Genomic DNA, 13,287 nt, shown 5'->3' on the forward strand with positions numbered 1-13,287 from the left:
ATAGGCTAGAATCTCCCTGGTAAGCCACCTTGTGGGCTACAGCAGATTATTAGAGATGGGTTGATCGGGATATCAGAATTAGCCAGGAAGGGCTAGAGCTAAAGAGCCAAGCAGTGTGTAAATGAATACAATTTGTGTGTTGTTATTTCAGGCATAAGCTAGCCGGGCAGGCGACCGGGGTGCTGGGGATGCAGCCCCGCCGCTCATATTACAACAGTTCTTCTCTTGTTTCCACAGAGGATGAGAACCTATGGATTGCTTCCAGACTGGTATAGTTTAATGGAACAAGTGGCCCCTGAAAGGTCCCCTTGAACACCCTCAAAAAATTACTTTGCCTAACTGCTGACTGAGGTGAACCTAGCACACAGAATACACCATGAAAGACCTGATTAACAGCACCCCCGAACAACAGGAAGCAGTATGGACAGAACTACACCCATGTACCCAAATATTGTTTATAATTATTTGTTTACATTTAAAAGGGGATATGCTATAGAGACGGATAATTTGCATTGGTATGTATCTTGGTTTACTGATACAAATTTAAGGTCAATTTTGTTATATGTATATGTATTTCTGACCTTGATTAAGGTATTGTGTTTGTGTATCTCATTTAAATATGCAGTGTATAATTAAGAAATACAAGTTAATAGATACTCATCCATAACAGTCAAGCTTGTAGCCATGTTAGATTTTCAAGATGTATAGAGATATATTTTGGATAGGTATTCTTCAAATCTTTCAGAAACCTTCAGAATATGGCTTTTAAAATGTTTTAATAACTTAGAGCTTTTCATGACAATAAGACACATCTGCTCCTGGCAGCACAAGCTATTTCAAGAGGAAGATGGGCCTTGAAGAGGCTCCTTATGAGTTGGTTAGCTATTTGGGCAAGAAATTGCTCTTGCCTGGACCGCTTAACTGGACATGTAGGACCCAAAGAGAGATGACTGCTGAGCTTGCCTAAAGGTGAGATGATCCTTTGGGGTTCCTGTTTCATGAAAGAGTCTGTGAGACAGTCTACGGGATACAGAAGAAAGTGACTAGCAAACTGCCAATATAGGCTGTCTTTGAAATTTCCTGCTTCATGGAAAAGTCTGCTGGATACTATGGGCCTGTAGGCTGAAGATGGTGCCCCAATGGTACAGAAAAACTTTGGGTCACTGTCCAAGCAGTGAGGTGTCTCTGTCAATTCTAGAGTTTTGGAAGTTGCTCACAATGCACTTACTGTTTACTTAGGGAATATTATATCCTTCTGGAGTCTTTGATGGAGTTGAAGAATAGATAGTAATAATATAGTTTTCCTTAGTTATGATAAAAGATAAAGTAAATATTAATATTATAACTGTAACTCTTACTTGATAACTTTTGTTAAATGTAATTTTACTATCTTAAAGTTAAAGCCTTCCTTTTTGTTTAAACAGAAAAGGGGAAATGGTGTGGAAGGTCCTTTTGTCTATGTGTTGCTTTTATTGGTTAATGAATAAAGAAACTGCCGTGGCCTGTTAATAGGGCAGAACTTAGGTAGGTGGGGAAAACTGGACTGAATGCTGGGAGAAGGAAGGCAGAGAGAGAAAAGCCATGGAGCTGCCGGAGACAGATGTGCTGAAACTTTGCTGGTAGACCATGACCTCATGGTGATGAACAGATTATAGAAATGGGTTAAATTAATATGTAAGAGTTAGCCAATAAAAAGCTAGACTAGTGGGCCAAAGAGTGATTTAATTAATATAGTTTCTGTGTGATTATTTCGGGGCTGAGCAGCCGGGAATGACCAAGCAGCCTCTCCCCTTGCAACAATTCCCTCCCAAATGTCATTCCTCTGTGGCCACAGACCCCAGAAGGGTTCGCCATGCCTCCTCCCTAATCTCCCACACTCCAGCCCCAATGTCCCCAAACCCACAGCTCACCTGCTACTCCGGCTACTCCGTGCCACTTCGGTCCCTCTTCACAGGTGTCACAGGCACATCCCCATTGACACTCTCAGTCCCACTGACAGACATCAAACTTCTCCGCTCCTTCTGGTTTGCCTTGTGTTCCACTTTTGTAACTCTAAACCTAGGGAGGGAAAGGGGAGATGCAATGGGGTTTTGCTTCTCCATTAAACAGGGACTATGATTTAAAAAAAAAAAAAATCACTTGTATGAAGGACACCAAATAAACAGCCTAAAGGGAGAACAGCAACAAAACACCCACCGGCCAAGAGGGGCACACTCCCCCGCAGACCCCTGTGCAACCACCTCTGATAATTCACGGAGCATGGAAAGCACATTAGAAAACACTTAGCTTGAGAACTGTGGTTTCCAAAAGTGACATGGGTATTAACCACAGAACCCTGGGGTACAGGAAAAGCGGCTTACAGCGCAGATGGACATAATCAAGATGGTCACTGCATAACCACTCCCAGCAGATACACACCTGCCAGGCAGAGGAGCCCAGTGGTGGCTTCACTAAGTTGCTTCTGCTTTTCAAAGCCAAATTTGGGTTAATCTTCACTCAATATTGAAGATGACAAAGAAGTTAAAGAAGAGAATTTCATGGAGAAAAGTTGGGGTAATCTACTCTATGTGCTTTTCTAGAATGGTATTATCAAATCCCCAGTTTCCAATAACAACATTTATATAGTTATGGTCCTAATCGCCTTTAAAATGATCTAAAATAAAAATTTCCTTCTTTGTGTAAAATGAGATCACCAGCCACCAAGAGGAAGCGTCTAGAAAGTAGAGACTCTGCCCTGTCAAACTGAGAGTCTTAAGCAAACACTCTGAAAACCAGCTGTAATGATTAAATACCCAGCATAGCCAACAGCTAAGAGGGGGATGGATTCTAAGCCCTAAAAAAAAAATGCATAGTGGATTTTCAAAGAGAAGACAGAAAGTGCTTCGTCCAGAAAGCTTCAGGTTCTCGTTCACTGCATGCATAAAATGCCATGGCTGTGTCTCTTAGCATGAACTCTTAGGAAGTCTGGTCCTGAGCTGGACTGCCCTGCTCTGAATGGCATACAGTTCTCAGCCTTGTGGTTGCTGTTAACACAGGACAAGACTCAACCAAATCAAAATGACAATAACAATTTCTAAAACTGCCAATGTTCCTTGGATGCTTATGAGCCCCAAATCATTCTAAAATCTTTACCAGAGTCACCATTTTTAGCTTTGACAGAAGCCCTGAGAGATGAGGGTGGGATTGCCATACCATTCTGTGCAGGGGGAAACTGAGGCACGCTGTGACATAACAGCCTATAAACAAGCATGCCAGGACTGGATCAGGGTAGATACAATGAGTCCAGGCATGTCTTCCTCGAGATTTGTCCTAATTTAAACTCGGCACTTACCTTGTCTGACTCCTGCACAGGTAACCTTTCTCATGTGACACATTCCCAGGCAAGGAACTTCCTGTATAAGCTCTTAAATTGCACAAGTGTCCCCAACAGGCCTGCTCATGTCAAGTCTCACTAAGCTGTCCATCAAATAGCAGCATCTTCACAGCACATGTGGATCACAAGGAAATTATGCTCTAAAACCGAGGCCCCCAAGACACAGCAGAGGTGGACCTCAAAGAAAGTGACCACTGCTACTGGTGTGGATCTTCAGTGGCAGAAACTAGAAAGTTCTGGACCAAATCTGTCTTTCTGTAGTCTTGACGTACAGCAGGCAGCATGACATTTCCTGATTGCCTGACACTTTGGTGAAGGCAAGTGACCAACTGGAGGCAGTGGCATGTGAGTCAAACGGCATCTGGTTTCACTCAGAACCCCTTCATAGCAACTGCTACAACTCTCTCTGTTTACGAACCTGCAGAGTCAGGAGTGCACCTACCGCCCTCAGGCTGGTGTCACTCAGAACCCCTTCATAGCAACTGCTGCAACGCTCTCTGTTTACGAACCCACAGAGTCAGGAGTGGAAGGGGCTGGGGCCCTGTATAGCTGTGTAAAGAGCCACACACTGACCTGATCACCTGCTTTAGATTCTCTCAAGAGAAAGAGACACTTGTTTTGGACACAGCTGAGAGTCTGGGCTCCGGCTATTACAGAAAGTAATTAATTACTCACTTTAATTAACACATGTTCTATATGAGCTATCAGTAACTGTCCGGTCTGTCAGGAACATTCATGGTTCAGACCAGGGCACATCTAAGAAGCCAGGTTCATGAGAACTTACCCTCAAAGGAAAAGCTAAGTATAAACCTATAACCATAGCAACCAGGTTGCACAGAAGCAGCATCAGGATACCTTACCTGCCGACAGAGAGGACAGTGACCTCCCCTTGTCGCCGTGGCCGGCCTTCTTTGGACTTGGTGGTAGGTCTTACGAAGTGCCATCGCTTGTGCCTACAGCGCTGGCAAACGTCCCGTTCAACAGCACCTCCCACGGTATGCAGATGGTGGCCACAGACATGCTTCCCTGGGGTGCCCCCTGGTGACAAGGGTCCAGGACTCACAGGTGGGCTCCCTGGAGTGCTAGGGGTCACAGGGCTAAAGGTGAGGAGGAAAAAAAGAAGGAAAAAGGTAAAAATGCTTAGAAGGAATCCCGGTCTTCTTTATCTTCTAATCCCTGGCTCTCGCCCTCAACACCTAGTGGTTCTGGACCGACTCCTGTGAACCCCAGGCGCAGGGCAATGGCCTCCCAAGGAACACTGACATTTAGGTTGTCACACTTTGAAGGCTAAGTAGAGCTCAAGTCACCAAGTGAGCAGAGATGGAGGATTCTGTCTAACACTCCACCTTGTACCAGCCATTACTCTCAGCCAAGACTTGTTTGACCTCCAGTGTCAACGCTACCCAAGGCTAGAGGCCAGCTCTAGCTGAGCGGAACGCCAATGGCATCAACCTGAACAAACAAAAACCGTCTCCACCCGTAGGAAGAGAGACTCACCTTTCAACATCACCCACGCTGTTGTCAGCGACCATGGCTTTCAAAATATCTGCATTCGCTGAAGAGAAAAAGAAGGAGAATTAACTGAGGTGAGTAACCACAGTCACCATGCTAGGAAAGCTGTCGGTGAACACCTCAGGCCTTCCTTCCGTTCACAGAGGAGTTCCCAGGGCCCCAAGGACACTCCAGGGTCCCGGATGAAGAAAGGGGAATGTTTGCTTTCCACTTGGCCAACTGCCTTTGCTTTCCTCTTGGACTACAGAAGCCCCTCAGTCAGGACAAATAACTCAAATTCATGTGACATAGGAAATCTTAATTTCGACTTACAATGTTCACTCTTTAAAATTCCAAGTCCGTGAGTTGTCAACAAAAGCAAACTGAACCTAAGCGCTTAGGCCTGACCCACACCCACGCCCTACATTCCTACTTCTTACACGGTGGTCAGCCAAAGCCGCTGTCAAGTGTCTTTCGGCTCTTTAACTGCCAGGGCCCAAAAGCTATTACCAACTCCTAACCTTTCCATGAATTTCTAAAACACTGTTCTCACAACTTACCACAATAAATTCTCCAGAGAGGAAGGAATAAAAAGAATTACTATTTACCATGTGAGCCAATGTAACATTTTACACTCAAATGACATTCCCAGAGGACAACTACCTCTATTCCAGCTGATGCTGGAAGGGTTGAGAGGTGAGGGTGCGCACGCTCTGTGTGCTTCACAGTCTGACTTCCTTTGAGCCCCGCCCCATTTCTGTTCCCTCCCCATCCTTTCATGACCATCCAATGCCAGAGATTCATATCCACTTAGAACCTATGGCAGGCATATCTGCTGCCTTACATATCAGAGAGAGTGAAGGGCTTGTTCTGTTTTGTTTCATTTGGGGCTGCTCCATGAGCCCTGACTTTCACTACCTTGGGAAGCAAAAAAGCTCACTGCCCCTTTTAGAAACCCATAGGGAAGGAGCATGTTTTATAGAAATACTCACACATGTCACCCTTTCCTAAAAAAGGACTTTTTGCCCTTCACAACTGAGGCTGTGTAAAAGCACTGCCAAATACAAGTTTTGATGTAAAACCAAAAGCGCTTGCTATTTTTTTTAAAAAGCACTAAAATTAGATTATAATATCTCCACCCATACAACAAAAAAGACACACTAACTATGCAAAACACACTTCATAATCCTGTGATATATGTCATCTTTCCTTCTGACTATTAATGAGGATCCAGGAAAATAATTTTTTTTCCAAGTAATAAGTTGGGGTTTGCTTTGGTTTGGATGTAGTTCATCTCCCAAAGATTTCTGTGTTGAGAGCTTGGTCTCCAGTATGGCTTCTGTAAGTTCTATAACTGCTATCCTTGGCAACACACACTTTGATGCTATTCTCCCTCCAGTTTGGTGCACGATGGCGGCAAACTGGTCACGCGGAGGTGGCTCTAGGGGAAGTGTCCAACCTCTGAACAGTGAGTGAAGGTGAGTAGGTTCTGGGACGCGGCCCTCAGAAGTCAAGTACTCTCCTCAGTCCTCAAGAAGGGGTTGGTATAAAAACGAGAGGTCTGCGGGTGTAGCTCAGCGGCAGAGGCTGTGCTTGGCCTGCACAAGGAGGGAGACACTCTCTGGCTTCCCGGCTAACGTGTGTTCTCTTCCTTTCACCCACGCTTCCAACATGCTGCCATCCACTAAGATGTGACCCAGCCAACTGGACCCTCACCAGGGTCAGATCAATGAGGCTGCCTGATCTAGTACTTCCATCCTCCAAACTGCGAGCTACAGCAACCCCTCTTCCTTTGAGAAGCACGAGCTCTGTACGTTTCATTAGAAATAACAAGGTGAACTAACAGAGGTACGTAGTCTCCTATGTGGCTTATATAAAATACACAGTAAATGGCCAGTTTGCACTCTGCCATCGCTTACCAAACTTGACGAAGAGAACGTTAGCTTTTTTTTTTTTTAAATGTCCATTAGTGTTTTGCCTAGAATTGGAATAACAGCTATTAGCTGCCATGTGGATGCTGGGAATTAAACCCGAGTCCTCTGGAAGAGCAGGCAGTGCTCTTAAAACACTGAGCCACCTCTCCAGCCCTTTGACAGAAGAGAAAAAAATAACAAGAAAGGGAATGATGCCAATGCTGGCTGTAATAGAATTTATAATGATAAGCATTCAAAAGAGAGCTGTTTAAATTTACCTGAGAAAACAGTTCCCTACAAATGATGAATGCTTAGTAAGTAAAATGCCAAATTATTTACTAGTTCTTAATTAATGCCTTCCAAACTTCTATACAATGCGTGAAAACCGCATGACCACAAAAATACTGCTCAGCTAGACTCTATAGGGCAAGATAAATTAAGAGATAGCAGCACTAGGGTTACTCCAACACTCGGCATTGGGGAGAAAATGCAGTGTGTGGGTGTGTCAGAGAGCTCTTAACACCCTGAGAATTTCCTGAGTGAACATCATGAGTCAAACAGGAGTGTCTTTTGTTATTCATAATGAGCTACCTGATCATATCTGAGTCTACACTGATGAGATAGGGCATATCAACGTGGGAAAATGTTAATGGAGAGACTGTGCTTCCTGTTATTCCTTTTTAATTTCTTATGAAAGTTTGAAGTATTGCTATAATTTACAAACATAGAGAGTGTCTGTTTTGGAAAATAACAATGGAGTCTAAGTTGAAATAAAGTTTGAAGTTATGCTAACAACAGAAAACAAGCTGGGATAACAATGTGCTTGTTTACAGTAGAGAATTTTAGCCTCAGAGTCAACATGAAAAAATCCTAGGTTATAAACTAGTGTGCTTGAATTCAGCATTGCCAAACCCTATGCCCTGAAGGGAAGCCTCGGGAAGACAGACCCAAATCCAAGTATTCTTGTTTTTCTGTTCTTATTCTAAAAAAAATTCTAAAAAAAATTCTAAGTTTGTTATCTAGATTTTTTTTTTTTTTGCAAACTATCAAAGCTGAAAGAGAAAAATAGTATCATCTGGTTGAAAGGGGCACTGTAGTTGGAACCAGACAGAAGGCACTAGCCACTGGAGCCTGACCCTCGGAGCCTCCCTTCCCTCACCTGTAAACTGAGTACATGCCAACTTTACACGGATGCATTCAGAGTTAGAAGAGATCACACAGCAAACTACTAGATCTAAGTCAAAGACATAAAGCTCTGCTGGAAAACAAGTGAAAACCTTAGGCTGGACCAGGTGGGCGCTCTTGCTGCAGAGTATATGGGGGGGGGGGTGTCCCAGAAAGAGGCTGACGGCAGAGAGGAGGTACTTGCTGACCTAAGCACATACCGTAGCAAAGGGAAAGGAGTGCCACAGACCTTAAAAATTATTAAGAGGAGAGAATCTGCTCTGGTTTGGGTGTGTCCTAAAATTTATTCATGTGATGCGAACATTATCCCCCAAAGTCATACTGATGGCATTTGGAGGTGGGGCCTCGGGGTGACTGGGTCAGGCGGGCTCAGCCCTAATGAATACATTGGTCCACTCACGGGTTCTTGGATTCCTGGATTACTGAGGGAGTGGCTTTGTCATAAAGGCAAGTTCTTTTTGACATGACTGCTCTGTCTTGTCATGTCCCCAGGTCAGAATGCAGTGATGAAGCTCCTCTCCAGAGGCCAAGCAGAAGCTGGCCCCATGCTTAGATTCGCTAGCCTTTGGAGTGGTGATCTAAATAAACTCAGTTATACCAACAGAAAATATTATCCTATTAAGATAACCCCAAAGCGTTCAGAACAATGACCCTAACTTATTTAATAACAATTGAATTCTTCACTTTAAAAGTCGGCTTAAAACAAATTTCGTGAGTCTGAGCATGGTGGCACACGTCTATAATCCCAGCATTTAGGAGGTAGGGGAAGGATGACCTGGGATTCAGGACCATCCTTAGCTATATACTGAGTTCAAAGCCAGTCTGGACTACATGAGACCCTATCTCAAGAAAAAATATGGAAAAAACAAAACAAAACAAAAAATGCTTCAGTCCTAATGCTGAAGCGGTTCCGAGAAGATATAAGCCATAGAGGAAGGAAGCATAGCAGTGCTTATAAGCAGCTGGGGAGGGAGAACAGGGAGGACAGCGGACATATTTCAGTGTAGGGTTTGAGGAAGTTCTGGAACAGTGATGATGCTTGTGTAACACTTAGAATGGACATGGATGCTACTCAATTCTCTGCTTCCAAATGGTTAAACTAGTCAAAGTGTGTGTGTGGGCGGGGGGGCGGGGGGGGGGATTGTGATGTGGGAGAGCCTATGTCCACACATGCATGGGCGCCTTCCTCAATCACTCCCCACTTATTGGTTCCCTCACTGAACCTGGAGCTCAATGACTAGCTAAACAGGCTGGTCAGTACACTCAACCCTGCTGTATCCATCTGCCCAGCACTGGAGCTACAGGAACTTGCTGCCACTCCCTACTTCTTACCCAGGTGCTGGGGATCAAGATCATATCTCATGTTCGTGAAACAAGCATTTACCCACTGACCCATCTCCCCAGTTCCTTGAAACAGTAATTTTTATGTTTTATATTTATTACGGTTTTTAAGTGTGGCCAACAGAAATGGGGTAAAATGTAAACCCTTATGGCATGGAGTACTTTGTGTGTGCTATTTCACAGCACAGCGTAGCGAGTGAGTGTGATTCTCACTCTATAGAGGGACACTGAGGCTTTACAAAGTCATGTGACACACAGCCTAGCCATGGTGAGGCAGTTTGACCAGAAGCTATCAACTTGAGAGCTGGCTCTGCGTGATGCTGAGGCCAAACGCTCACCAAGGAAACTCCCCCTGGTACAGTGCTAAAAGCTGAGGTATTACAGAGCTCAGATAAAAGCGAGAAGCCGTTCAAATTCTGACTCTAGGGAGATTTTTAATAAGAGTGAAACACCCCGAAACATGAACATATTCCTACCTTCATTTTTCATGATGTAGTGGACAATTTGTCCAACAGTATCACTGTTTTCATTTATACTGTCATTCAACTCTAAAAGAGAAAAAAGACAGGACAGTGTTACAAATGTCACCACCAAGTCAGGTAGACATCCGTCTTAGAGCCCAAGACCTCACTGAACAACTTTCAGAAAGCCCAAGCATCCTCACCCAGTGCTGAGACTCTGGCGTTGGTCCTTCAGCCCCCACCTTCTCAGTATCACAGTTTGAGTTCCTTGGCAGAATGCACATTTATAAATTAAAAGAAAAAGGCTCAGGGCTGTCCATCAATCTCTCCTTAAGATCAAACATCCACTCATTTTGTATGATAATACCATAATGCATTTATACCTGCCCCCACTGCTCATTTTTCGCCTTATTACCTTAAACCCTCAGGGGAAACAAGAAGGCGGCTAATGAAATGAAATACCGTTTCCTTGGGTTTTACCTAATTGCAGACTTACTATCTAAAGCTGGTCTACTGACTTGTTTTCAATTGAATTAGTAAGTATTCACCCATGTTTATAAAACACGTTTTTTCCCCTTAAACAAGATACCTAAATTTGGGTACTAGTTATTTGTTTACAAATTCAGTTTACTTTGAGAACCCAGTACCAACAGTACATGTGACAGTCAGCAGGAGGGGGAACAAAGATCCACTTGGAAACCGATCTGTATAATTTATTTAGCAGGACAGAAGAGAGAGACTGGACTGAGACACCGCATCCTCCTTAGGAAGATGCATGGAGCAGGGCAATGGCTCACCCCTGGACCTGCAAAAATGCCCTCTGCACCCCAAGGGCAGCTTCTCTCCCATGGCCCACGGATGTTTGGACAGTCAAAGTGGAAGCTGCTGGCTGAACCAGCCTCCACCGGTTCTGCTCTGTTGACAAACACTCGGCTGGCTTGCTCACTCGCTGCTGGTGACTCATCATGGTCACCAGTGTGCCTCAGCCTCAAAGGTCAGCGAGGGCGGAAAAATCAGATGGATGGATGGATGGATCTGGTGACTCATCATGGTCACCAGTGTGCCTCAGCCTCAAAGGTCAGCGAGGGCGGAAAAATCAACAGTCTGGCAGGCTGGCAAGGACTGAGGAACCTTCCCCCACGGGCCCTGCGGGTATGCTCCACAGGTGACCAGCTCCAAATATCACCTCTCCACAAAGATGCCACAGAGGGGCTGAGTGGACTAGAGAGTGATACACTAGGCCCGTCAGCAAACCTTCCCAAGGCGTGCCTGAAAAGGAGTATCAGCAAGGAAAACAGCCACTGTGGGGTTTACCCTAACACTACCTATCAGTGTATGTGCACAGGGAAAGCTGAGCCGCCCTGACACTCACATGGAAACGTCCTGGCCGCACCTCCTACTGCCCTATGTCTACACCCACTCACACAGATTTTAGCTAGGACCCCTCCTCCTGTAACACAAACACCACAGACCTGATGAGACCCGTTTCATGTTCCTACCTTTCTTATTAGAATCTTACTCAGTAAGTAGCAGCAAGGATTAAGGTTTATGAGTGGCTAGAGGTGCCAATCACCAAAACACCTTGCCTCTAAATTTCACAATAACCCTTCAAGGTGGAGACTGTCCTCATTAAAGTCAAGGTCAATAAAATTAGAAATAAATATACACAGTGAGAATAAGAGGCCCAAGGCAACAGGCGCTGAAGTAAATATTCAACAAGGATTCAGCAAATGTAGGCAAGGGTTCAAACTCTAATTGCTACAGACAATACACTTTCCTCATTTAAAACAATGAATGAAGATTTTTTTATCTAGTACCTGTTCATCGACCCATTTGGGAAAAAAAAGCAAAGGTTATTTACCTATCTTTTCCACCTTTTCCTCTTCAACTTCCTGCTCGGCCTCCGTTGTACACCGATAGCCTTTCTTCTTAAGCAAGTGGCAGATGAGGACACCAAGGAGACCCATGATGAAGAACACGGGAACAAGCACATATGCGATATATTCTGGGTGTCCGTTCCCAGCATTGTTGGTGGGTGACGATGGCGTGGTCTCTGCTCGGGAGTGTAACGTACGGCTGCCAGTGTTGTCTGCAGAAAGGGAAATGCACAGCGATGTTAGCTTGTGACGACCCTCGGGAGACATGTCCATTAAATGCTGTGTGCTCCAAAAGCTGCAGGCTCTACAGGTCTGGGGGTCCTGTTGCAGGGGACAAAGGGTAAGATCACAGGCTGAGAGGAACGAATCCAAAACCACCTCCTGAACTATGAGGTCTCTACGACAGAGGGTGTAGGAGGCACAGGATTCTAGTAAAGGCCCCCCACAGAACATGCATGCAAGCTTAGCACTTAGTTACGGAATGCCAACTCCACCTTCCAGCAGCACTCTGACAAGGAACAAGGATCTAACAACCAAATTTCTCTGCCTCTTAGGAAAGCAGTTCCCTACCACTCCTGCACATCTTTCTACGAAGATGAAATCAGTTATCCTGGAAGTATATCTATAGAGGCAAATGTTTACCCTGTTGTCAGGCACATCCCAGGGACACAAGTGCATCACACCAAGCCAGACAGACAGACATCTTGTCCTCATGTGCATTATGTTCTAGAAGGATTTACTGAACTAACATAGTTAGAGCACAAGGAAGAGAGGGGCGGGGCCCAGGGATGACCTCAGATTTCTGGCCAAATATAAAAATAGAAGCCCGTGCATGTGTTCATTCATTGATCTAAATAACACGTACTGCGTGTCTGCTGTGTGGAGAGCTGCAGCTGAGAGCCGGGACAAGAGGGACGAGGACACTAGTCCATTCCCATCTAGGAGCTAGTAAGGCAGCATCAGGGTAGCATCCAGATCAGGGCACACAAAAGGAATTCATGTGCACTGAGAGATGACAGCACTAGGGGCCTGTCCACAAGAAAAAGGAAGCTGTAGAGAAGGTGTGATTTGGACAAATGATGTTCACTTTTAGATCTATCCATGGACTTATCCCAGCGGCAACCTGAAAAGGCAGACAGTCTAAGAGCCATGTGGCGTATGGAAAGTTAAGACAGAGAAATCCTGGGCACCATCATGACAAGTGGCCAGGAAAGAGAAAAAACAGACTGCAGAGAAAACCTGTGGGGTAGATGGGGGGACAATGAGACCATAGAGAGGAAAGGAGCCCCTCATTCCAAAGGCTGACTGAAGTCTCTCCCTAGACGAGAAGAAAGAACCGCAGCACAACTAACAATTGTTGTACAAGCTGCTGATATACGGGTGGATAAATGGATGGATGATGGGCAGATGGGTGGATGGGCAGGTGAGAGGATGGATAGATGGATGGGTGGATGGATGAATGATGGATGGGTAGGTGGATGGAGGATGGATGGATGGATGGATGGATGGATGGATGGATGGATGGATGGATGGATGGATGGATGGATGGGCGGGCGGGAGGGTGGACAGATGGATGGATGGGTGGATGGATGGATGGACAGACAGACGGACGGACGGGAGGGTGAACAGATGGATGGGTGGTAGTT

At 45.1% G+C, this 13,287-nt stretch overlaps 1 protein-coding gene across 1 annotated transcript in view; it reads right to left on the reverse strand.

Moving 5' to 3' along the window:
* Positions 1–13,287, reverse strand: part of Rell1 (RELT like 1) — a 63,395-nt gene that overhangs the window by 19,031 nt on the left and 31,077 nt on the right. The window contains exons 2-6 of the mRNA XM_005359247.3: positions 11,626–11,853; positions 9,780–9,851; positions 4,871–4,928; positions 4,234–4,470; positions 1,911–2,058 (exon numbers count right to left, since the gene is read on the reverse strand). Coding sequence (XP_005359304.1) covers positions 1,923–2,058; positions 4,234–4,470; positions 4,871–4,928; positions 9,780–9,851; positions 11,626–11,853 — 731 coding nt within the window. The 3' untranslated portion in view covers positions 1,911–1,922. The remainder of the gene's footprint in view (positions 1–1,910; positions 2,059–4,233; positions 4,471–4,870; positions 4,929–9,779; positions 9,852–11,625; positions 11,854–13,287) is intronic.

Source organism: Microtus ochrogaster, linkage group LG1 (genome assembly GCF_000317375.1).
Source record: "Microtus ochrogaster isolate Prairie Vole_2 linkage group LG1, MicOch1.0, whole genome shotgun sequence".
Taxonomy (NCBI): domain Eukaryota; kingdom Metazoa; phylum Chordata; class Mammalia; order Rodentia; family Cricetidae; genus Microtus; species Microtus ochrogaster.